Source organism: Haliotis rufescens, unplaced genomic scaffold (assembly GCF_023055435.1).
Source record: "Haliotis rufescens isolate VD_foot unplaced genomic scaffold, xgHalRufe1.0.p SCAF_5, whole genome shotgun sequence".
Lineage (NCBI taxonomy): Eukaryota > Metazoa > Mollusca > Gastropoda > Lepetellida > Haliotidae > Haliotis > Haliotis rufescens.
Window position 1 is genome coordinate 40,945,480 of NW_025964223.1, and position 23,458 is coordinate 40,968,937.

The 23,458-nt window shown below is 42.3% G+C and overlaps 2 protein-coding genes and 1 long non-coding RNA gene across 3 annotated transcripts; 2 read left to right on the plus strand and 1 right to left on the minus strand.

Moving 5' to 3' along the window:
• Nucleotides 1-1,739: 1,739 nt before the first annotated feature.
• Nucleotides 1,740-4,235, minus strand: LOC125373154. The gene is made up of 3 exons (XR_007218328.1): nt 3,985-4,235; nt 2,149-2,250; nt 1,740-1,842 (listed from the first exon to the last, which is right to left on the minus strand). It is a non-coding gene; the product is annotated as an uncharacterized LOC125373154 (long non-coding RNA).
• A 6,565-nt stretch (nt 4,236-10,800) lies between these two features.
• LOC124110313 (pneumococcal serine-rich repeat protein-like) lies at nt 10,801-17,654 on the plus strand. The gene is made up of 6 exons (XM_048384294.1): nt 10,801-10,874; nt 12,307-12,951; nt 13,209-13,299; nt 13,436-13,588; nt 14,736-17,473; nt 17,619-17,654. The coding sequence occupies exons 1-6, from the start codon at nt 10,830-10,832 to the stop codon at nt 17,652-17,654; spliced, it is 3,708 nt and encodes a 1,235-aa protein (XP_048240251.1). The 5' UTR covers nt 10,801-10,829.
• LOC125372864 lies at nt 17,463-20,073 on the plus strand. Its single transcript, XM_048383546.1, has one exon. It carries the CDS (start codon nt 17,693-17,695, stop codon nt 18,944-18,946), a length of 1,254 nt encoding a protein of 417 aa, XP_048239503.1. The 5' UTR covers nt 17,463-17,692; the 3' UTR covers nt 18,947-20,073.
• Nucleotides 20,074-23,458: the final 3,385 nt, after the last annotated feature.

The window sequence follows — 23,458 nt, forward strand, 5'->3', positions numbered from 1 at the left end:
CATTTAACGTCTTCTCCACCGAAGTAGGCATTCAACTGGCAAACACAGACATGTTTAAACTGTGATTCGAGATTCAAACTAGTGTGGACAACAGGTGCTCTGGCCGAGTTCAGTGATTGGTTGGAATATGTTCCCAGAGCACGAGCCAAATGTGACCTTGTGACAGCCTCGACACGCTTCATTGCAGGCATGCACGTGTCAGTTACTCTTACGCGAGTATTTCTATCGTGGATATTGTTACGAGATTATATCCAAGTTGAAAGCCAAAGGTTAGCCCCAGAACTAAATTTTGAAATCGGTAAATGACCACACAGATCAATGGATAATCAACACATTATATATTAAACACACATGACGAGGTTAATTGTCACAAAAGGCACTGTACGAGTCAAATATGTGACATCAGCATTGAGTATCAGGCATTATAACGTGTGTGCGCACGATGAATGTCAAAACTGCGTCACTGTCGACTGTCTTCAGACAGACACGTGCTCCTTTCTTGTATTCGTCATACTGTTGGAACCCAGCTAACAATTTCACGTTGTGACAACGTCGTGACAACGTTGTGTTTACGTTGTGGTAACGTTGCGGATGTTACGTCCATATAACGTTATTCTGTGGACTCCCATTTATGTTGTCACAACGTCATGGCCTAACGTTGTGTTACGTCATATTCACGTCGTCACAACGTTGTGATGACGTTGTATTTTACGTTGTGGGAACGTTGTGATAACGTCGTGTTTACGTTGTGGTAACGTTGCGGATGTTACGTCCATATAACGTTATTCTGTGGACTCCCATTTATGTTGTCACAACGTCATGGCCTAACGTTGTGTTACGTCATATTCACGTCGTCACAACGTTGTGATGACGTTGTATTTTACGTTGTGGGAACGTTGTATTTGACGTTGTGGTTATGTTGTATTTTACGTTGTGGGAACGTTGTATATTTACGTTGAGGGAACGTTGTATTTGACGTTGTGGTTATGTTGTATTTTACGTTGTGGCAATGTTATAATAATGCGTCCCTACAAAGTTATTCTGTGTACTACCACAGACGTTGTCACGACGTGAAATAACTTTGTGTTACAAGGATGAAATACGGTTGTGACCATTCCACACTAAAATGTTGTAAAAACAACCCCAAAACTTGTTCCGGAAATGTTTTAGAATATGCTTTAGTCACGTGAATGTGTATGATTCGAGATACCTTTTACCAATATTTTCAAACCGGGGCGTCGAATAGCCCGGTTAACAGTGAGTTAACTCGTGTTTTGCTAACAATGTTCAAAATGTAAAAACACCACTGAGCTGTTAACTAGATACATGATTTGACTATAACAAAGTCAGACACCATTACCCTTTAGGCTTGTACTGAAAGAAACAAAAAAAAAGAATGGCAGACATTGTAAGGGGTTGACCATGTGATATTTTCTGGGGAGGGTCGGGTCCTGGAATATTATCGAAAAAATATATTGTCACCGAAAATTCTTGACAAAAATAATTACGGTTCAGACTGGTGAAAAAAATGCCTGCCACAAAAAAATGACATAGATCTAGATGCAAGGTGCTTATCTTCAGGCCCAAAGAGTTAAAGAAAATCATATATCTGCTTTTGTAGCTGTGACCGAACCCCACCTCCTTGAATATTAAATGGTCGGTCTCTAATCAAGTCCATATAGTATACTTCAACTTTCAGTCATGCGAAGTCACCATTCAACAAAGAACTCCAAGACACATTTGCGTTGACATTTTATTATTTTTAGATTATAGAAAATGTATACACTTTTCGAAATTATTGAATGCCAGAATCTTCTTTCTTTGGTGTTCACTTCCACTTCCCTGAAATACAAACAGCTCAATAAATCTCGAGCAGGTATATGAAAGATTTCATATGACGAGAAACATTCATTTGGAGATAAGGTATTATCAATATTCAAACTATAATGTATAATTCAGGTGACTGATGGAAACAAATTTTAACATTCATTCAGAGACATCAAGAATCAGGTTGAATACAAAACGTGGTACGAGCATAGATTTATATAAATATATCTACATTCTTAGCATTCATTTCAAGCAAAAAAAAAACCCACCAATTAACATGGATATAGACAATGGAATGTAACCGTAAACAATTGTACTTACGTTAACATAATTCACAGCCCAGGGTTTATTTGGTGTGTTCCTCAATGATTCAACATTCTTGATTTTATCTCCTGGAATGGTCGTGTAACATTTCCCCCCTTGCTGCAACGAAAACATATTTAAAAAGTCAAAACTAAAACTATATTCAATAAGCATACATTTAGATCTGTAGTCTAAACAAAAAGATAACATACATTGTATAATTGCCTAAAATTTAGGAAAACTGTAAATCTAAAGTCTTCATGTATAAGGTCCGATCGGAAATAAACTCAGGCTACAGATATAAGTAACAAAATTATGAGTACCATCATAAAAAAAACACCTAATGTAATTTGGTTTTACATATACACAGGTCTGACAAACCAGTGATTGTTATAGTGAGCCACGTCTCACAACCTCTGTCAGAGTACAATGACACGCAATCATGTTAGTACAAACATGGTTTGTTGGGGACCTTTTCTAAACCGGAATCCAAACGGGAACAGATATATTTGACAGGCATTGTAGCTAATTACGACTCACATCTTCATCGCAGCGCTGTTTATATAGATCTAGCTACAGTACGATTTCGTAGCTAGCACTGGAACTTACTCGTTCAGTTTTCGATCACCATTTTATTCTCTCTCATTGCCAAAACGTTTCAGAGTACCAAGTATCATATACTTACTACGTTTATTAACATAATACAGTTCAATACCGTTAAATATAATTCTGTAGTATGGTAGGCTACCTGGCAACATACAGAGATCGAAAACCGAACGAATATGGTTGCTATCAATTCCATTGTATTTTTTTCATTGGTGCACATTGACTAGATCTACACCTATCTGACCTTAATAATCAACAAACGATGACCAAATCACTGACAGTGTATGGTGATATTTAACTTTTGATTATCGACTAGCTTCGACTAGCTTAGAGAACAATACCGCAAACACCCCGTTATAGCGCGCGACGAGACTCGTTTTACTTTTGCTCGTTTTCATTAGAAGGGAGTCGGACATAGATCTAGTTATCGGAAAATGATGAATTGATTCTTTTTTTGGGAAATATTAAAAATACACATGATAAGCGCCTTGCTCAAACAAACTTTATAGACAGCACCAACAACCATATGATCCACATTTAGGCTACTTCAGTCAGTGCTAATTGGGTCTTTTCGGGAACAACAAGTATGTTTCTGTCTCTTCCCGAAAATACAATTTTTCATAACATCATTGAGCCCTTTAGACTAGGGCTATAACAAGCAGCCTACAGAGAGTCGATCTGAAAATACTTCCATTGTTTTGATTCCCTCTCTTCGCTGTATAAGAGAAATCTACTCAACCTTTCCCATGGCCTGAATGAGCCACATTGTTTCACAAAAATCAAAGTCAGAATATAAACTTTCAGATTTCAGAAATAACACGGAAGAAATGGCGATAACTGTCAGTGGTCAATAGGCGATGCATACATGTACGTTGGGCCTATTTAGGCCTACAGACCTATAGATCTACGCTTACGATCGAAACCCGAACATAATATGACGACCACAAAACGCCGCCAGACTGAATTCTGGTCAAACATATACCTACTGCTTGCCCTTGGTAAATACCCTTGGTATCCATAAAATAATAATATGGTAAAAAGTCATGGGCTTCCTTCACCTCTATATACATCACGTTCTGTGTATCAAATATTACTATCAACACTGACGCTCAGCTCAGTGAAAGTGACCAGCAAACTGCATTCTAAACCCCGCCACTTCTGAATAATACGATACATTTAAATCATTTGACGATCTGCATGTACAGAAACATATCAACAAGCGGAGACTGCTTTTGAAAAATAACTTACCTTATCCGAATTCACAGATCATCTGTCCAGTTCCCGTTGCTGCACAATCACTTGGTTGTAATATATCCAGAGTGAGTTGAACTAAGATGGCTGGTGACAACAAATCTTCCGCGACAATGTGACGTCATTTTGACGTCACTTCACGAGGCAACAGGCTAAACTTTTCAGCAGTCGCTCTCACGCCGCAAAAAATGCGCGCCAATGTGTTTTTAACTGTAATTTTGCTTTAGACAACATTTAGTAGACAGATAACTTCGCTCATAGATATATATGTTTAAAAAAATAAAACTACGAGATGGTAGATCTACAAGTGGTTTCCTCAACATCATTTACAAAAAGTGTTGTAATGTCCAGCATAACGTTATCACAACGTTAATTTGCAACGTTGTTGTTACGTTGTGGAATAACGTTACAACGTAACGTAATACTAACGTTGTAATAGAGATACGCAATTACGTTCTGGAAATTTTAGTATTAAGAGATAAAAATTCAAATGCCGAATATACAGAAAGGTAATGCATTACTGCCTTGGTATTCTGACAAATTCATGTTGATTTTGATAAAGCAGTTCTATTCCTTTATGACTATCAAGAAGCAAACTTTATAACGTTTCACCGACGTTTCAGAAACGTAGTTACAAAACGTTGTGCGATGTCCGATGCACAACGTTTTCACAACGTGAATGTGCAACGTTGTTGTAACGTTGTGAAATAACGTTGCACGTTGACGTTATAATAACGTTGTGACAACGTTATTTCACGACGTTACCAATCCACAACCTTTCCACAACGTTGTGACAACGTCGTGTGTTAGCTGGGAAGCTGACATGAAGTAGGTGTTTTCAGACAGGTACCCCGTTCGCACTTGGGAAGAAGATAAGACGCAAGTCAGGTCGCAGAAGGCCTCAAATAGCCCTCTCGTGTCACTCTTACATTGGTACAGCTCGCCTTCTACACATTTTTCGAACGATCAAATCTATGTGGTTTGTTTACAACAAAGGCTGGTATTTCTAAATCACACTTCCGGCGAACAACAAACTTTACGAATGATCAAATCTGTGATGTTTGTTTACAACAAAGGCAGGTAATTCTAAATTACACTTCCGGTGCAGATAGGCCACAACAACACCCGATATTTTACGAGGGTTTCAGTCATTTGCTGCCACTGACAATTACAACACATAAACATACAACAATAGCTATAATGCTACTTAATATCGACACAGCTTATCCACATCCAGTTTTAAGCTACAAGATATCACAATATGTGCACTGAGCATTAACCCATATATTTAATCACAAATATGTTCATTGCTGTGTTAGTTCGGCAATTTACCGCATTAATTAACGGACAAGAAAAACATATGTGACAATGCCGCTTATACATATTCAACGGGGTCAAGAGAAAGGTCGTGGTTTTCTTGCCCGTGTTTATCAGTTCATGGATTTGCTTCTTTGATGTGGGTACGGAATAACGGATAGAGTTGATGCATTGCAGTGCGCTTTTGACGCATCACTTTAATAGTTGTAGAACAGCAAATCGTTATGCGGAGTTACGTCCCTCTACCGTGTCAGGATCCGCTTATCGTTCTTCGATTCCAAGATTAACCCTCATTATGATTATTGTAGGATTTTTGTTTGAGACAGACTATTTTTCACAATCTCATTAAAACAAGATCTTAGTGCTACACAAATATCCTTTGTGTAGGGGAAGCGAACACTAAGATCTTATTTTAATGAGATTGTTTGTTTATGTCAGCTCTTAAAACATATATTATTCTCTCTCTCTCTCTCTCTCTCTCTCTCTCTCTCTCTCTCTCTCTCTCTCTCGTTCCCGTTCGTCGCGTTAAGGACAAGCATGGGTTGCTGAAGACCCGGATGTACACGGGTAATTTATCATTATAGACTGGAAAAATGTTATTATACCCTTAACGATCGAGGATATTTGTGTTTTGCAGGAGACAATGATGCATCAGCACCATTTACATACAAGATTTGACAGTTTTCTTTCCAAACATTCGCTGCCATATCTGTGCTTTGGAGTGAGTGAGTGAGTGAGTGAGTGAGTGAGCTGAGTTTAACGCCGCTTTTAAGAGTATTCCAGTTATGTCGCGGCGTGTCAGCTTAATGTGGGAGGAAAGCCCGAAGTAATGCGGGTCTCAGACGTTTACCACTCCGGTGAAACCCACGAGCAAGGGTATGGTGCTGACAAACCTAGAAACATAATTGGGGCGAACTGGGATTCGAACCTACAATCATAGGTTTCTGGCGTGCCCAAGGGACGCAACTCTGCACAGCGAATAGCGGCGCCTTAGACGACTGGGCCACCCGTGCCCTGGAGCACCGGGAGTCAACGTCAAACAAATGGGGGCGCTTCTTAACCTCTGTTGCCAACATTAATTCTTTCATTTGCGATATTGGGGTGCGGTCGGGGAGCCTAGTGGTTAAAGCGTTCGCTTGTCACGGTGAAGCCCCGGGTTCGGTTCCCGACATGGGTACAATGTGTGAAGCCAATATCTGGTGTCCCCCGCCGTGATAGTGCTGGAATATTGCTAAAAGCGGCGTAAAACCATACTCACTCATTCGCCCACACATTTGCGATATTGGAATTGATTTGGTGCAATGCAAAACTATAAATAACAACTGTGCTCATCCTCTTGTCAGGGAACTGAAGGAAGTGACGTAACTAGTAGGGGATTCCCCGCAGCAAGCTGTATTAACTATTTCTTTGAGCGATCGGAAAAAAAAATGTCGACGTGCGGCGCTCGTGTGGGTTGCATGTTGATATACGAGAAAACACCCTGAGCTGTTTCTTTGACGCACTACGCTGCCGGTAGACTCGTATGGCTAGCGGCAAGAGTTACTGAGTCGTCTGATGTATCGCAATTCACTGTACAGAGTTACGTCCCTTAGGTATGTCATTGAGGAACCTGCTATCGCTGGTTGCCCCTGATCATTTTTCTTTTTGGGTGTTACTGTTTCATTGTGGGTTCAACAAAAGTAGTTAATGGCTCAGACATTTATCACTTGGTACTTCGTCCCACATCAAGCTGACATGCCGTAATATACCTGGAATGCTGTTCAAATCGGCCTTACACCAAATCCACCCTCTCACCGATGTTGGCCACATGACCAGACCGGACAGTAGAATAGTTAGATCTGCAAGGCCACGGTCAATTTCAAGTAAAGTTTAAAGTATAGTTTAAAGTAAAGTAAAGTAAAAGTATGGTGGCCGAGAGGGGAGATCGCTTCTCGCCTTCAATTACTGTCGCGATAAAGCCATAACACGAGACGAGAAAGCGATAGCACGAGACGAGACAGCGATAACAAGGGAGACGAGAAAGCGATAATGCGAGACGAGAATGTCGATATGTATATTGCTTTCTCGTCTCGTGTTATCGCTTTATCGCTTTCTCGCGGCCCTCATTGAAGGTAAGAGGTCCCCTCTCGGCCACCATATAAAAAAACATAACGAAAATTTTCCAATGATTCCTCTTGGTATTGAAATCAAATTTGAAATCATTGTTAGAAGAGTCACTTCTTGATAAATACAAGCCGGAGACGAGGTGCATGGGCTTACTTCTGTTTGGGTAGCGACGAAAATGTCAGAACAGCAAGTGAGCCATTTGGTGAAACCCATGACGACATGTATGGTGCTGACAAACCAAGAATCATAATCGAGCCGAAATTGGGATTCAAACACGCGACAAGCGGATCCTGGCACGAACAGGGACGCAACGCTGCACAACGAGTTTCTTCAACTCAGACAACGCCACCTTGTGAAATATTTTTAAATCAGGTATACTTTCGAAACAGAGAACCAAGACAAGTGAGTGAGTGAGTTTGGTTTAACGCCGCTTTTAACAGTATTCCAGTTATATCAAGGCGTATCAGCTTAATGTGGGAGGAAAGCCCGAAGTGATGCAGGTCTCTGACGTTTATCAATGCGGTGAAATCCCCAAGGACGGGTATGGTGCTGACAAACCTAGAAAAATAATCGGGGCGAACCGGGATTCGAATCACAGGTTTCTGGCGTGCCCAAGGGACGCAACTCTGCACAGCGAATCGCGGCGCCTTAGACGACTGGGCCACCCGTGCCCCACCAAGACAGTATCCACTGCACTTTCACTGTTAGCAATGAAGTTCGCGAATTGTTCCGTGTTATTACGATTAAATACTATAATTCGAAGCTTATTCTAACCTGATGATACAAGATATGAGAACAGTGAAACAAATACCTAAGGGACATTAACATAAATCATATATATTTTGTCACTCTTTGCGTCACTATTCACCACCCTCTGACCATGTTATTTTGCACTCTGAATGCGGGGGCGGCCGTCTCATGTATGGATACTACGCTGCCCTAATCGTCCACCGAACATGTGTATTACGCTTAAATAGTTGTATGATCGTCATGTTGTTTCTTTAATAAGTATCTGTGTGTTATTAAAAACTAGTAGTTACGTCAACACGTGTCACAGTGCGAAGACATCTCCCTGATTTAATGACTGATCTGTCAAATTCCAACATGGCTTTTGCACTAGGCAGTTTTTTATAGCTTCCTCATCTTGTCATGGGTGTCTGAAACTCGTCTCCGGCCTACGGCTGTTGGTGCCACCTGTGTTGTAGATGACGCAGATGCAAAAACACCAGTACTCAATTCCCCCCAAACTTACACCATTGTGTTGAGATGGTCTCGAGGTTAAAGGGTATGAACGTATATTTAAAAAGCCCATTCTTGGTGTCACTCACTCACTCACTCACTCATGCTATTTAGATTTTGTAATTTTGTCTGCAAGGTTGAGTGAACGAATGTTGTTTGACGATGAGACAGCCAGGTATGGCCACATAATCTTCATGCTAGACTCTGGAATATTTCAATGCCGTCTTGAATACATTTGAGGGTCTTCAGTCAAACGAGGTTATCATATTTCTGACAAGATTGACTAGATTCAACATGAGTTTTGTTTGTTTGTTTTCTTTTTCTTTTGTTTTTTATGCCGCAATATTCCAGCTATGGTGGTCTGTAAATAATCAAGTCTGAACAAGACAATCCGGTAATTGACATCATGAGCATCGATCTACGCAATTGGGATACAATGACATGCAACAACCATGTCTACCATCTGATCCCGTCTGTCGCCTCTTACGACCAGCATAGTTGTCTCTTTTGCAAGCACAGGTTGCTGAAGACCAATTCGAACCCTTATCTTCACGGGTCCAACCTGATGAGTTATACGGTGTTAGGCAGTACCCGAAATAAAATGTAATCGTAGATATAATAAAACAAGGCTGTCAGGAGGAGAGACACAAGTACCATGTGCACTGCATCTTCCCGAGGCCTTTATCAAAGCCTAGTGTAGAAACCAGACTTTCATATAGATGGACGCGCTTGCCTCGGTAAGATGTGTGTATTGCTGTGACAAACAACTATGTATATTGATAAGTGTTTCATTGCTTGGAAAAGCTGCAACGTACCTTTTCTATCAAATGCACGTAAAGCGTCAAGAAAGTTCAAAATAACGCGTGGAATATCAAACAGATATGCAAAATCACCATCAGAGTTGAATTTTGGATTCTCAAGAATAAATATCAACAATCGAAAGTTCATTTTCTCTGAACAATATCAATAGCTAGTTCATTATACTCACTAAAATGTCTTCATTCATGGTTGAAGCAATAAGTGAAACTAATTTAGCTCTAACGGCGACGGGGGCGGTCGGGTAGCCTAGTGGTTAAAGCGTTCGCTTGTCACGCTGAAGACCCGGGTTCGATTCCCGACATGGCTACAATGTGTAAAGCCCATTTCGTGATATTGCTGGAATATTGCTAAGAGCGGCGTAAAACCATAGTTACTCGCTCACTCTAACGGCGACATTACTTGTAGGCTGCTAACAAAAGTACCGGATTCCAGGGTTTCTGTTTGTACGGGAAACGTAGGTCAACCGGAGTATGACGTAAATCAGTTAACATGTGCTGATCAGTTTGCACATTGGTCAGCCAAGGTTAACTTGGGTTATACCGTGGTCAACACGGTGTCATCAAGGTCGTCCAGGGTTTTCAAATCGAGCGCAAGCTCTGACAATGAAGTCTACATGGGTGATGGGGGCTTGGAGATAGCTTTGGGCCAGAGGCCTCTTAACCATACAAGAGCCTTCTGACAGCAGAATGCCGCGGCTAACAAAACAACACAAAAAACCGGACCACTGTCCACTGTCTTCTCATTTGTTTACTTACACTAATCGACCCCTGAAGATCCCGGGTTGAATAGGTCTTCAGCAACCCATGCTTGGCGTAAAAGGAGACTATGCTTGTCGTAAGAGGCGACGAACGGGATCGGTTGGTCAGGCTCGCTGACTTGGTTAATGCATGTCATTGATCCCAATTGCGTGGATCGATGCTCATGATATCAACCACTGGATTGTCTGGTCCAGACTCGATTATTTACAGACCGCCGTCATATATCTGGATATTGCAGAGTGTGGCATTAGACACAAACCATCCAACCAACCAACCAACTTATAATAATCATGTACAGATATGTGACATGTTGACTTCATCCCTTTAACTACGTGCACCAGAAAGGACAACCCAGTACAAAGCCCCCCTGTGTAACTTCAGAGACAAAATGACAGTGCTAAAAAACGCTGTAAGATAAACGATTGTACGTGTAACTTGAGGACATATGGAGGAAATATCTTCGAGCCAGTCATAATAATCACTATCGTGATGAGAGATGATTGATCACAATACGTCAGTGTCAGAAAGGTGTAGTATAAAACCCCCTGGCTCGCACCGGCCAGCAGAAGGATACGCTGTTTTACGTGAGGGTGGTGCAAGGAGATGACAATGGCATTAACGGGCATCAGGAGGCTGGTTGTAGTCACAGTAAGTTGTGTCTTATTCATTGACAGATTACCATATATTAATTTACGGTGATGCGGAAAAGAGTACTCCTTTGTGCTCCTTCGTACTCCTTCTCCCCTGATTTTTAAATCATATTTAAATCAACGCGAAGGTCTGTAGTCTTGTGGGTAGAGTGCTCACTCGTCAATCAGGGGATCTTGGTTCGATTTTCATTGTCCTCTATTATGGATTAAATTTTGTATTCACTGTAAAGTAGTTCTTAATTTGCTAAAGTGGACGATTATATTTAAACGGGGGACATACTTTATGGTAGAATACACCTAAAGCGTGCTTAGAATGATGGAACGTTCTACCTTAAACAGTTACTGTATTTAGTTTTAGGGTTGGCGTTTACTTCCATTCTTGTAGTGCAGAAATGCGATAATCATATTACACTCGTTGTATCTACTGCCTATATTCGTATAATTGCTTTTGTGGATATACTAGACCGGGAATACAATCGTTTTTATCTGTTATTCCAGTGCATGCATTCTACAAAAGAACCGATACCTATAAGATACAGATGGACGTTTCGAATTAAAAGCTGTGATCTTTAACCGATAATTCAGTGACCTGAAATCTGATATTTGTGCATAGCTGGTAATCGTATCAAACTGATATTTTAATATTTTTGTTAATGGTTTTAAAGGACATTTACAATGTCCGTTTCTTATGCCAGAATGCTACTTAATACTGTCGAATACAGAACGCCGTTCTGAAGAGTAAATGAGTTTGGCACACATCAAGAATTGTCTTCAACCTTTAGGGATTTCGAACCGATGAGAGAACGCTTTAAGCACCAGGCTACCCCACTGCTTATATACCGTCGTTGTATGGCTCAGATACGGCTGATGTGATGTTACATGTTAGGTCACTCACGAGGCAAATTAATTAATACTACCGGGGAAACTTGTAGCCAAGAGTATTTTGGGGGCTAGGCAAGATTTAGTCTTTTTACTTGAGGGCAAAGACATAATTTGAATGCATCATCTTGTACAAATGGATAAGCGTTGAGGTCTCTTAGTGGTCAAAGCGTTCGCTCGTCACGTCGAAGGCCCGGTTTCGATTCTCCACCTATGTACTATGTACTATGTGTGAAACCAATTTCTGGTACCCCGCCCTAATATTGCTGTAATATTGCCAAAAGCGGCGTAAAAGCATACTCACTCATTCACTAGGTGCTATCCCTAACACGGGTATACATTATGAATCCCGTTCTTGGTGTCCCAGTCGTGATATTGCCACTGGAACATTGATACAAACTGCCCAATGCAATACTAAAACGATTTAGAAAGAACTCGTGACGATATTTCCCTCCCATTATTATTCAAGAACCACCGAACCACTGTACGTTTAGGAAGGCGAGTGTTGTCACAGTTATTAAAAGAATACCTATCATTCCATTTCACTTAAGGTGTTTTGCGTCTTCGGCACAACGGGTTTTATCTCAAGAAAACAACCCGCAACATTCGTAACCATACCACCGACGACAGACAGAGCGAGACTGACATCGGTTCTACCATTGGGCACATCAACCGGTGCAACTACGAATACAACCACGGAACGACCTGATGGCCTCTTAAACAAGTACAACATCACCGCGGCGGCGTCAGCGTCAGCGTCAGCATCGGCATCGGCGTCAGCATCGGCATTGGCATCGGCTTCGGCGGCGTTACTAACACATCCGCCGCCACTGCGACAACCAGTGCCCGAACCCCTGACTGTATCAGAGCCAACGCCGGAACCCAGTGGAAACACATCAGTATCAAATCAGACAGATCCCCTGTACCCGCAACAATCTAGGGGTCATCATGTCGAAACTCCTCAGAGACTTACAACAAGAAGCGGCGTTGGACAAAACACTGTGTCTGGACAGCCAGGGGCCACCTCGACAACATCACTCACAAGTACATCACAAACCCAAAGTGTTACGCTTCAAGCACAGCTAGCACCATCACAACTACCCATGGGACAGCCTATCGAAGCAGCAGCTAGATCTAGCTTGCACCAGGCCACAAGGACTTCACCTGCAGTTACAGTCATTCCATACCCTTGTGATGTAAGTTAATGAAAGAGAAATGTTTAGTTTGGAATGTTTCGACATATGAGACATGAATTATGAGGGTCTCGGCAACAAATAGCTAGAATATGCAACGAATAGCTAGTATATGCAATTATAGCAGTAATTTGGTATCAATAAGGGTTATATTTTACGAATATTGTAGGAAATATATATTATATTAAAAAATACATGTGGTAAATAAAGATTAGCTAAATTGTCACAATGGTACATATATGACTCGTCATGTCTTTCAGGGCTACAACTGTCCGGCAGACAAACCTCATTGTGTTCTGGTTCGTCAGCAGTGTAAAGCTCTCCGGTGTCCAGCTGTCCCAACCTGTTCAGGTAGGCGTGGCGTTAAGTATAACTGAAGTCATACAATAATATTCATGACTGAAGCCAACGGGCCCATATTAAGCCATATTGAACAAGCTGCCTGAAAGGCCAATTTTACAACTGTTTTGTATTTCCTTTATGCCAGCTGTACCACCAGTGACAGTTCAGTGTCTGATTGGGCACCCTGTATATGATGACATCTTCAACCCCTCAACGTGTGGACCGCGAGGCGACTACAACTGTCCCACCCACTCGGACTGTGACGAGACATCTGGCTTCGCGACTTGCTGTTGGACAGGTGAGTAGCACTTGATAGGAGTGAGCGAGCGAGTATTATTTTGTGCCACTTTTAGCAATATTCCAGCAATATCACGGCTGGGGACACCAGAAATGGGCTTCACACATTTTATCCATGTGAGGAATCGAACTCGGGCCTTCGGCGTGAGGAGCGAACGCTTTAACCACTAGGCTACCCGACCGCCCCACATGATAGGACAAAACATGCAGGACAATCATATCAGTGTACCCTCACCCGTGTCCATTCCCAATTATTTCAATAATAATGATGCATGATGTTACAACTTTCACTTCATATGTCATGAAGGCTCAATTACGCAAATCCCTGCGTCAATGGACCCGTGAAGATCCGGGGTAGAACAGATCTTCAACAACCCATTCTTGGCGTAAAAGGACGACAGCGCTTGTCGTAAGAGGCGACTACCGGGATCGGGTGGTCAGGTTCACTTACCAGGCTGAAGCATGTCATCGTATCCCAATTGCGTGGATCGATGCTAATGATGTCAATCACATGACTGTCTGGTCCAGACTCGATTATTTACAGAACGCTGCCATATAGCTGGAACATTACTGAGTGCGGCGTTAAACAACAAACAAACAAAATAATGTGTCATGAATACCATTTTGTGATGTTGTAATATTCGCTTACGTATTGCTAACTGTTTCATTACCTTCCTTGTATATAGTTGGCTTCACACTGACGTGTTGTCCTTGTTTAATTAGGGTAACCATAGCGTATGATATACATACTATTTTACTTTTCAGACAAACAAAATAAGTTTTGAATCATGACTTTTATCACATTTGCTAGGACTGCCAATTGGCCCGATCCTTTAATAGAATCGTCAGTCGGTAATCATGACTAGACGGTCCCAAGTTCTGTCCCTGCATCAACTACACGGTGCTCTTTAGATTTGCTAAAATAGATCTTATGATTCGTCATAAATCGTAAACATGAGCAGTTACAATGTATCTATTCAAAATATGTAAATATTAATCTATAGAAACTACATCACAAGTTGTCTAGTCACACGTTATGGATCCTTTAGTCATAAACTATCCTTATACTGCAGGCTGCGTAATAAATATTAATGGCTTACTTATACTTGAAATATTCTTTCCCTAATTCTCTTTGATTCCTATTCCAGGAAGACACGGAGCATATCCCGCCACATCTAAGCTGGAACCTACCAGTTACCTCCTTTCGGCTCCAAACCCTGGTGCACAGAAGTCAGGTGAATGTCCGCGATCCTTCCAACAAAGTCCTTGCATCAACGCCTGTAACAACGACAGTAGCTGTGCTGGACTACAGATATGCTGCAGTAATGGTTGTGGCACAACTTGTGTCGACCCAGTAGCATCCGCTCCAGAAGTAGCAGGTGCTTGTCCTGTTTTAGGCAGAGGAGATTCCTGTCCAAGCAGCACTTCATGCAATTCAGATAGTCAGTGCTCTTCCGGGTCTCAGTGCTGCTTTCTATCAAGGACATGTAGGGTATGTGTCAATATTGTAGTGGGAGGGTCACATGCGTCTGGTAAGGAGTTGTTTCCTTCCAATGATCAAAGGTTTAAGGTTGGTAATTCAAAAGGCGCTAATTCCATACACAGTAACCATGTTAATGAAGCCAATGCAGCATATAATATTTTAAGAGCGCCCTTTCCTGGTGGAACATACGTGGGGCAAGCATCCAATCATCAGAACAATGTTGTCCTAAATGCTGGTGTGAGCAGTCAGGGGTCAGTTGGTATCACTGGATCTACAATTGATACAGTTTCTGGTGTTAGCTCAAAGGCACCGCAGGGTCTTAACACTGGACCAGTAGAGCCAACAAATGTTCAGGGGGGAAACATCCCTGTCAGCAATCTGGGGACGGTTGTCCCTCCACAGCAGTCTGGTCCTGGTGTGGGAGACTTAGGTCGTATACAGCCTGGAGATATTATAGTTGACATATTAAACCATGGGGCTAATGGATCTCATGCGGTTATATCAGGTGTGACAAAAGGTGGTATTGTTCACCTGGGTCGACATCGCATTGGGAGAGTTGGTGGTTCTGCAGGAGGGAATGGAACAGCTGCTTCTCAGGATGCTCTTCATCCCCAGAACAATTTGGGAACTTCCACGGAGAATAATCCACAAACGTTGCTTGGAAATGTCATCGGAAATGTCATCGGAAATGGTCCTAACAATCCTGTTAAAACAAATATGGATACAATTGCAGTTGGAAATTTTGCAGAGAGCATATCAGGTGCTCCGTTGGGTGGGAACGTGGGTCATACACCCCCTACACCCACAAGCGTCACAAATCATTTGTCCAGGTCGGTAGCAGATTCCAATGCTTATATCAATGCTGGAGGCACAGGACCTTCTTTTTCCAATTTGGATGCTGCAGCTGGCACTGGTCGTTCTTTAGCAGCCAATAGTGCATCTTCTGCAACATTGAATATTGGTACTGATGTAACCGCTGCGGCAAGTAGTAGTGCTACTGCAAATGTCGCTGGTACAGGTAACACTGGTGGAGCTACTAATGGCACTTCAGGTAGCACCATTTCAGCGCAGGGTGCCTCTAGCCAATCTTCAGTTATAGATAGGGCAACACCAGTTCCCCTTGACACTGTGATTAATGCGCAAGAATCTGGAAATATAAACCTGAACAATGTAAATTCTGGTTCCAGTGGTAATGTTATAGGGGACATTACTTTTGAAGGGACCATTAATGCTAGCAACACTTCAGTCGCCATATCTAACCCCACACTCCCTCCTGCTTTGGATGCTGGCCCGCTGGGGACAAGTTACACTCTGAGCGACCCAAGTGTCAGCTCTGGTGGTACAGGAACTACTGGGTTTGTAGGAGATATTGTTTCTGGGGCAGCAGTAAGTGGTGGCAGTGCTGAGCATAACGTAGGTCTGTCATCAAATATTGGGGGTGTCAGTTCCAAGAGTGTAGGAACTGTTATCGATGCATCCGGGAATAATGGCATTGGTATTCTTAATGGTCAAATTGTCAATCCTGGTGGTAATTCAGGAATGCCTTTGATTGGAAACGCCCTTCCTGGCATCTCAAATGTAGACACAGGGTTATCACCAAATGTCTTTGAGACCCATCCAATAACTTCGGGAACTATTGTTGACCAAGGAATTACTGGTAATGGCAACGCTGTCAGTATTGGCACTGGGGATTTGGGAAATATCGTTAGTGCAACTAGCCAGTCTGCCATTTTACCGAATGGTATCCCTGATCAACAGGGACGTTTGTCTCAATCAGTTCTGGATAGCCCTTTAGCTGTTACTGATGTCTTAGGTAGCAATGGATTTGTAGGAGCAAATGCTATTGGTGGAGTCAACGGTGGTAGTGCAGTAGGTTCTTTAGGTATTGATAACATACATTCTGGTGTTTTAGGAACACCAACTTACCAGCAAGGAGGCTCTAGTAACAGTCTCATCGGTACCCTGACTGGTGGTACTGGTGCTAATGGATTAGCAGGAAACGGAGCTTTGAGCGGAGCAATCAGCGGTACAACTGGTGCCATTTCAGAACCTGGCTTCTCTGGCCCTCCTTCAAATGTTGCACAGCTTGGTGCAATAGGTACTGGTGTTGGTCCAACGGGAAGCCATGGTAATAACCCAAATAATCACATGAGTGTAGTTGGGGTGGGAGCAGTCAGTGATGCTAGAGCAACGGCATCATCTGCAGGTGTCTCTGGGAATGCTAATGCGAGAGTTAGCAGTGGGAAGGCTCGTGCCAATGGGCTGCAGAATATAAATACAGGTACTGTCGGCGGGTCTGGATCTCTTCTCAGCAATGGCATTACACCATCACCATCTGGATCCAGTGGATTGTTCCAAACAGCCCGGCGTGGTTCACTGAGACAAAGTCAACCGAGGTTTCACGTTCAAATAGAAACAACCCATTTTGGGCCCCATTCGGAGAGTGGTGTATCTAATGTTGGTGGGGCCTCTGCCAGATCCAAACACACGTCAACATCTGTTAAAATAGAAAATGGGTCCAAACATTTTTCGACATCTGTGAACATAGGTCGTGGTGTTCATTCGAGACAAGAAGTCAAAATAAACCATCATGTTGCTGACACCAATCGAAATGGAAGAAACATGGGTATGGCTGGGAATCCTAGGCTTCAAACATCTATCAACATTGGGTCCAGCCCGGATGTACGTCCTGAAATTAGAAAAACTGTTAGCATGAATGCACCAAGGTCACAGAATCTCAGACAACGATTACCTGTGAACAGACATACCTCTCATCTGCCACCCTCAAATCTGGCTTCTGGTTCTAGAAACAGTCTCAGGTCTTCTGCTGCAAGGTCTGCAACTATAACAAGGAGTGACCCCTTTGTTCATCCAGGCACATCCTCTCTGTCAAGAAGCACCATTGCTGGGTCGACAGCTTCCAGAGCAATTGCAGCTGGGAATGTCGTTGTAAACGGACCTGCGCCTGGTATCAGAAGAGTTGCAGGAAACTCTGGTATAAGTCGGAATAATGGTTTGCATTTGAATACAGGGGCATCTAGCTCGGTTCCAGGGCGGTTTGGCACAGGTTCTAGAGCTGCTTCTGGAATTCAGGATTTAGGATTAAATGCAGGAGAATATAGTTCTGCTGCTGCTGGTCGATATCCAGTTCATTCTGGTTCTAGGGGTAGTCTAGGCCCCTCGACTGGAAATCATGGCGCTGCACTCGTGGATGTTCAGGGTACTATTCAGAGTAGATCTGGAGTTCGGGGGACTCTGAAGGGTTTGCGGGGTGCATCACAAGTACCACTTAGTGGGCTTCTTTCTGGGTTTGATTTCGGACAATTTCCTTCTGTAACCAATCCACAAGGAAATTCGGCCCTTGGAGTGTCCCAAACTGCACCTGCCACATCCAACGTACCATCTTCTTCTCCGATGCAAAATGGTGGTTCTGAGTTAGCCGGGGCTCTCAAACCATCGGCGTTTCCTCTCCCAACATCTTATGACGTAAGCGCCACCAAACCAGGTATTTGTCTGAAACCATGTGGGTTCTCACTCTGCATCAACGAATGCAACCACGACAGCCAATGCCCTGGTAGTAAGAAGTGTTGTAGTTCTGGCTGTGGTCGAGTTTGTTCTGAACCTTATCCTTACATCCCTACCATCAAACCGGGAGTGTGTCCAGCGTCTCGCAGCTCTGCGGTATGTACACGGAGACACTCCTGTAGTCACGATGGAGAATGCCCAGGTTCCAGCAAGTGCTGCTGCGTCGGTAGCGGATGTCGTGTCTGTGTTCAGCAAGTTATTTCCCTACCCAAAATGGCGACTGTTCCTTTTCTACCTCAACGGACATTGTCGCAGTTCCCAATGATAGGAAAAGGTTATGTTTGGCGGTAGATATGCTTGTGGTCATATCAAACGCAACCTGTTCATATTCATGTCATGATGCTTGGTTTAACGAACATGCTTACATTATAGCGCACGGTCGTTTCACATTTGCAGAAAATTCACCTTGTTGAGCAAGTTTCTTTCCCAAGTTGATGATGGAATTGGTGCTCCTGAAACGTATGGGTTGTAGGAACCAGAATACGAATGTTGTAAAATGGGACTCGAATCCCATAATTACCTTTCTTTACGCTTTAAGTATAATGTTTTACCTCAATTTCGCGTTATTTTCAGTTGTCATCTAAACATTTGAATCCATCCATTGTATCAAGGAGTATAACAATCCAGATTGACGAATTGTCTGCTCACATTTTAATGGCATTGCGTACTTAGTATGACACTCAATATCTTAACTGACGCGCGAAAATAACACAGTGTATTATTGTTTCGAGAATGGTCCCTTGACAGCTTGCAGTTACATGTGGTTCTATTGGTGCTGATGCTGCCTCGGTTCCGTTAGGGATCCTCGAGCTTCAGCTCAAGTTCCTGCCCGGAATATCAAATGGTCGACCCCTTTGATGACAGTATCAGACAGGAACACATTGTTTGGGCGCTTGTTGAGTATGTTCTACTTCCAGATGAGAGTGGGTGTGATGAGGGAGCCTTTTGGTTTACGTCCTCACACCTCATGCCAGTCAATCGTTTGCTTCCCTTGTTACCCTGAGAAGTTGTCTGGTCCAATTGTAATAGCAGGAACAAGATGTGTCTATCATATACATTTCATATACATTTCAGCTGAAGATAGTCTTGGACTTTCTATAAGCCGAAAACTTGATTGTAAGGTGATTGTCTATATTATGGTGCTAGATACAATTATTAGTCATTAATCCACATTAGTATTTTATTTATATGTAGTGCCTACTGTTTTATATGTGTAGCAAATGGATGATGGTTGTTTAAATATAACTGTGTATCATTGGATGGAACTCTTGAATAGTTTTCTTTCAATAGATATTAATTGCAGTTCAAGATTGTATGAGCTTTATATTTTGATGTAATGTGAAGACTATCTGATCCTGTATTACAAAGTGAATGTCTGTATCCTTTCATATGAATAAACCTGCTTTCTTGAAATGTGACTGTGTATGTTGAGTAATCTTAATCCTTTTTCAGGTAGATGGTGTATTAGCTTTGAGTTAAGCATTTGTAAGTCACGTAAAGATATGGACACTTCTCATGGGAGACAATTACGGGAGTGAGTGAGTGAGTGAGTGAGTGAGTGAGTGAGCTTGTATGCCGCTGTTATTCTTTTACACATTCCGCTTTTCAAGTGAACGGTTAGTTTGTGTTTGTGAACCTGGGGACAACTTATGAAGCATATTTTCCTATAATCCCATATGTCAGACCGTATCCGTGTATGCCTCACGGTGTGGTAGACCACGACCCATGTTTTGCTGCCTCAGTAAACTGACGGGCCCCAATAGAAGTATAATACTGTATAAAGTGTGGCCCAAATCAGCTTGTATGGAACTCTATGATGGAGTGGGTGAATACAGACAAAGAATTGTCTTCAATTTGTTTTCGAAATATGAACGTAAAAACAGGTGGACACAAAAAAATAAATACCACTTATTTTAAAGAAAGAGGTCAACAAAAATAACTTCACAGACTGGCTATTTAATTATAAAAAAACCTGTACACAACAATGCGAAATCAGTGACGTAGTTCATCATAACAATCCAACCAAGTCCCGCCCACTCTGTTATCCTCCAGTCAGGAAACAGTAGCCCGCTAGTGGGCGTGGCCTATTGTTTCAAGGTTAATGGAAACACAAAAGAAAAAATGCCAGGAAAATCGCTTGTAATTTATTCATTTATGCGTAACTGAATAATATTCGTTTATAAATAACCGCTTGACATATGAGGTAGTTGATGCAGGAACAAGGCCTTGGGTTGTTAGTTTTGTTTGTTGTTTAACGCCGCACCAAGTAATATTTGGCAGTCAGTAAATAATTAATTATGGACCAGATAAGCCAGTGATTGACATCATGAGCATCGATCTACGCAATTGGGACACGATGACATGCATCAACCAAGTCAGCGAGCCTGACCGCCCGATCCCGTTAGTCGCCTCTTTCGATAAGCATGGGCTGGGCCTCGGAGATTTCTTGACATAATTCTAATATCAAATTTTGGTATTTCACAAATAGTAAATGAGAAGTTCTGTCCATATGTGCATTTGATCAGTAAGAAGACAGACTTGCAGATAGAAATGGTGTGACAAAACATTTACACATAACAGGCGGTAACAATATATCGTTGTTGCTGTGATAAGTGAAACATGAGAGAAAACATTAATGATGCGGCTCTACAGAGATATGTCTTAAACACACATAACACTTATAATTACACCCACGCACAGCATGTAAATAAACCCGCTCCAACAGCCAACTCCGTAACAAGCGAATGGTTTACTTTTACTGGCGCTTCATGAACCAATTCATTACAAAGCCTTCACCTGATGTCATCACTGATTTTCAGTGGTCCATTATATATAATTTTCACATTATTTTCCCTTTACGCTAACTAGAACCAGTTTCGGTGGATATTCAAGATTGTTTATTCTCTTGCATTGACTTTATATATTTACACAACTGACCATGTGTTATTGCTCTGAGCCTTCCTGATTGCATTGGAAATATTGATCAATATTGTTCCAGAGACACATAATATGTAAGATATGCATTACAATGTTGGCAAACTAATGATAACAGTTGCCAGTCGGTGGAAGTCTTATAATGTTAAATTACATTGAAGCGTTCGTAAAGTATATTTGATTTTCAGTTTCGACCTCATATATTTGATAGCGTGAAATTCCGCTCATCATTCTCAATTTACTGTCATATTCTTGTCGCAGATAAATAATTTCTAACCAAATTATCAATTTCAGAGGCATACATTTGAACCATTTATGTTGATTAATCTTGCAATTAATCGATCGTGATTGATCAGTAGCAGCGCACTAGACGACCTCTTTGGAATTCCGAACCAGGACAGGTCTTTTGTTGCCCATGCTTGCCGCACAAGCAGACTTTCAGTCGAAATCTCTCACCTGGCTTATTGCGTGTCAATGACGACAAGCTATCGACCCCATAAAGATCCGGGTTAGAACTGTTCTTCAGCAACCCATGCTTGCGTAAAAGGCGACTATGCTTGTCGTAAGAGGCGACTAAGGGATTGGGTGTTCAGGCTCGCTGACTTGGTTGATGCATGTCATATTTCAAATGCGCGCATCGATGCTAATGATAGCAATCACTAGATTATCTGGTCCCGAATAAATTATTTACGGACGGCCTTCATGAAGCTGGAATATTGCGGCCTGAAGCAACAAACAAACACACATGCTGTCAGGAGATAACAACATTCATCGGAAGGTATTATGTTGTACACATTGATAATATTCACATAATGATAAAAAACATAATGCGTAATAAACGAACAATTACTTTCAATAAGAAATCTGTAAATTGACACTTGTATACCTCTGTTTCAAAGTATAAACTATAGCATGCTCTGTGCAGTTCCGGTGAGGTAATACGTTGATTTTCATCACCCGAGGTTAAAAGTCACACAATCTCAAAAGCCACGAAGTCCATAAACATTAATGTAATTTTAGAAGGAAATAAATCCTGATGATCATTGTTGTTTGGCCCTTGAGTACATATCGGTAGGGCTTAACATTAGCTAGCCATACGTCATAAGATCCCATCTCTTGTTCCCCTCCTTGTCCCTGACCATCCTGTGATACAGATCCAACTGAGTGTACACACTCCCCAGGGCTTTAGTCCCAGCTTCCTTCTTCGCGGAAAGATGCCATTTACCCTGAAGATAGATCGGCGTTGGTTGGTTCTTCAGTTTAGGAGCCGCGACCAAGGATCGGGAGGTAACCTTCAGATACGGAAACAGGTCATCTTGGGCCTGGGTAAAGTCATACCTGTTCTCCAACTTCTAGCAATCTGGACACAAACCCGGACCAAACAGGTCACAGTGAATCGATCGTGTTTTCTCCAGTAGATCCAAAGGTGCGTGTTTCCGTTGACAAACGAAACTCAGAAATCCGGGCATTTTCGTGCGTCGAAAGTCAGCAATGGAGATCCGTTTTATTTGTCCTAAGTTGAATCGGTCCGGCACTCTCCTGGAAGTAGATTTCGATCGTACTGGTTGTCTTTGACATGGCTTCGGGGTTGGGGGAGTGTCTATTCTCTTCTCCTGGGCCTTGAGTCGTCGGTTTTTGAAAGGAAGTTTCTCATTGGGTCGTTGGAATTCTCCCATTTCAATCATCTTCCGGAGGAGTAGGAAGTCTCTCTCCGATCGTGTTCCGCTCTTGGATGTCCAAGTTCGGGCATTGCCGAGAGATCGTGTTGGTGATATGGCGTCAGGGAAGTTATCGAGGGAGGAATATCTTACTGGACGCTTATTCGTGTGTGGCGGTACCTCCTCGGGGAAAAGTGGCGGAACAACTTTA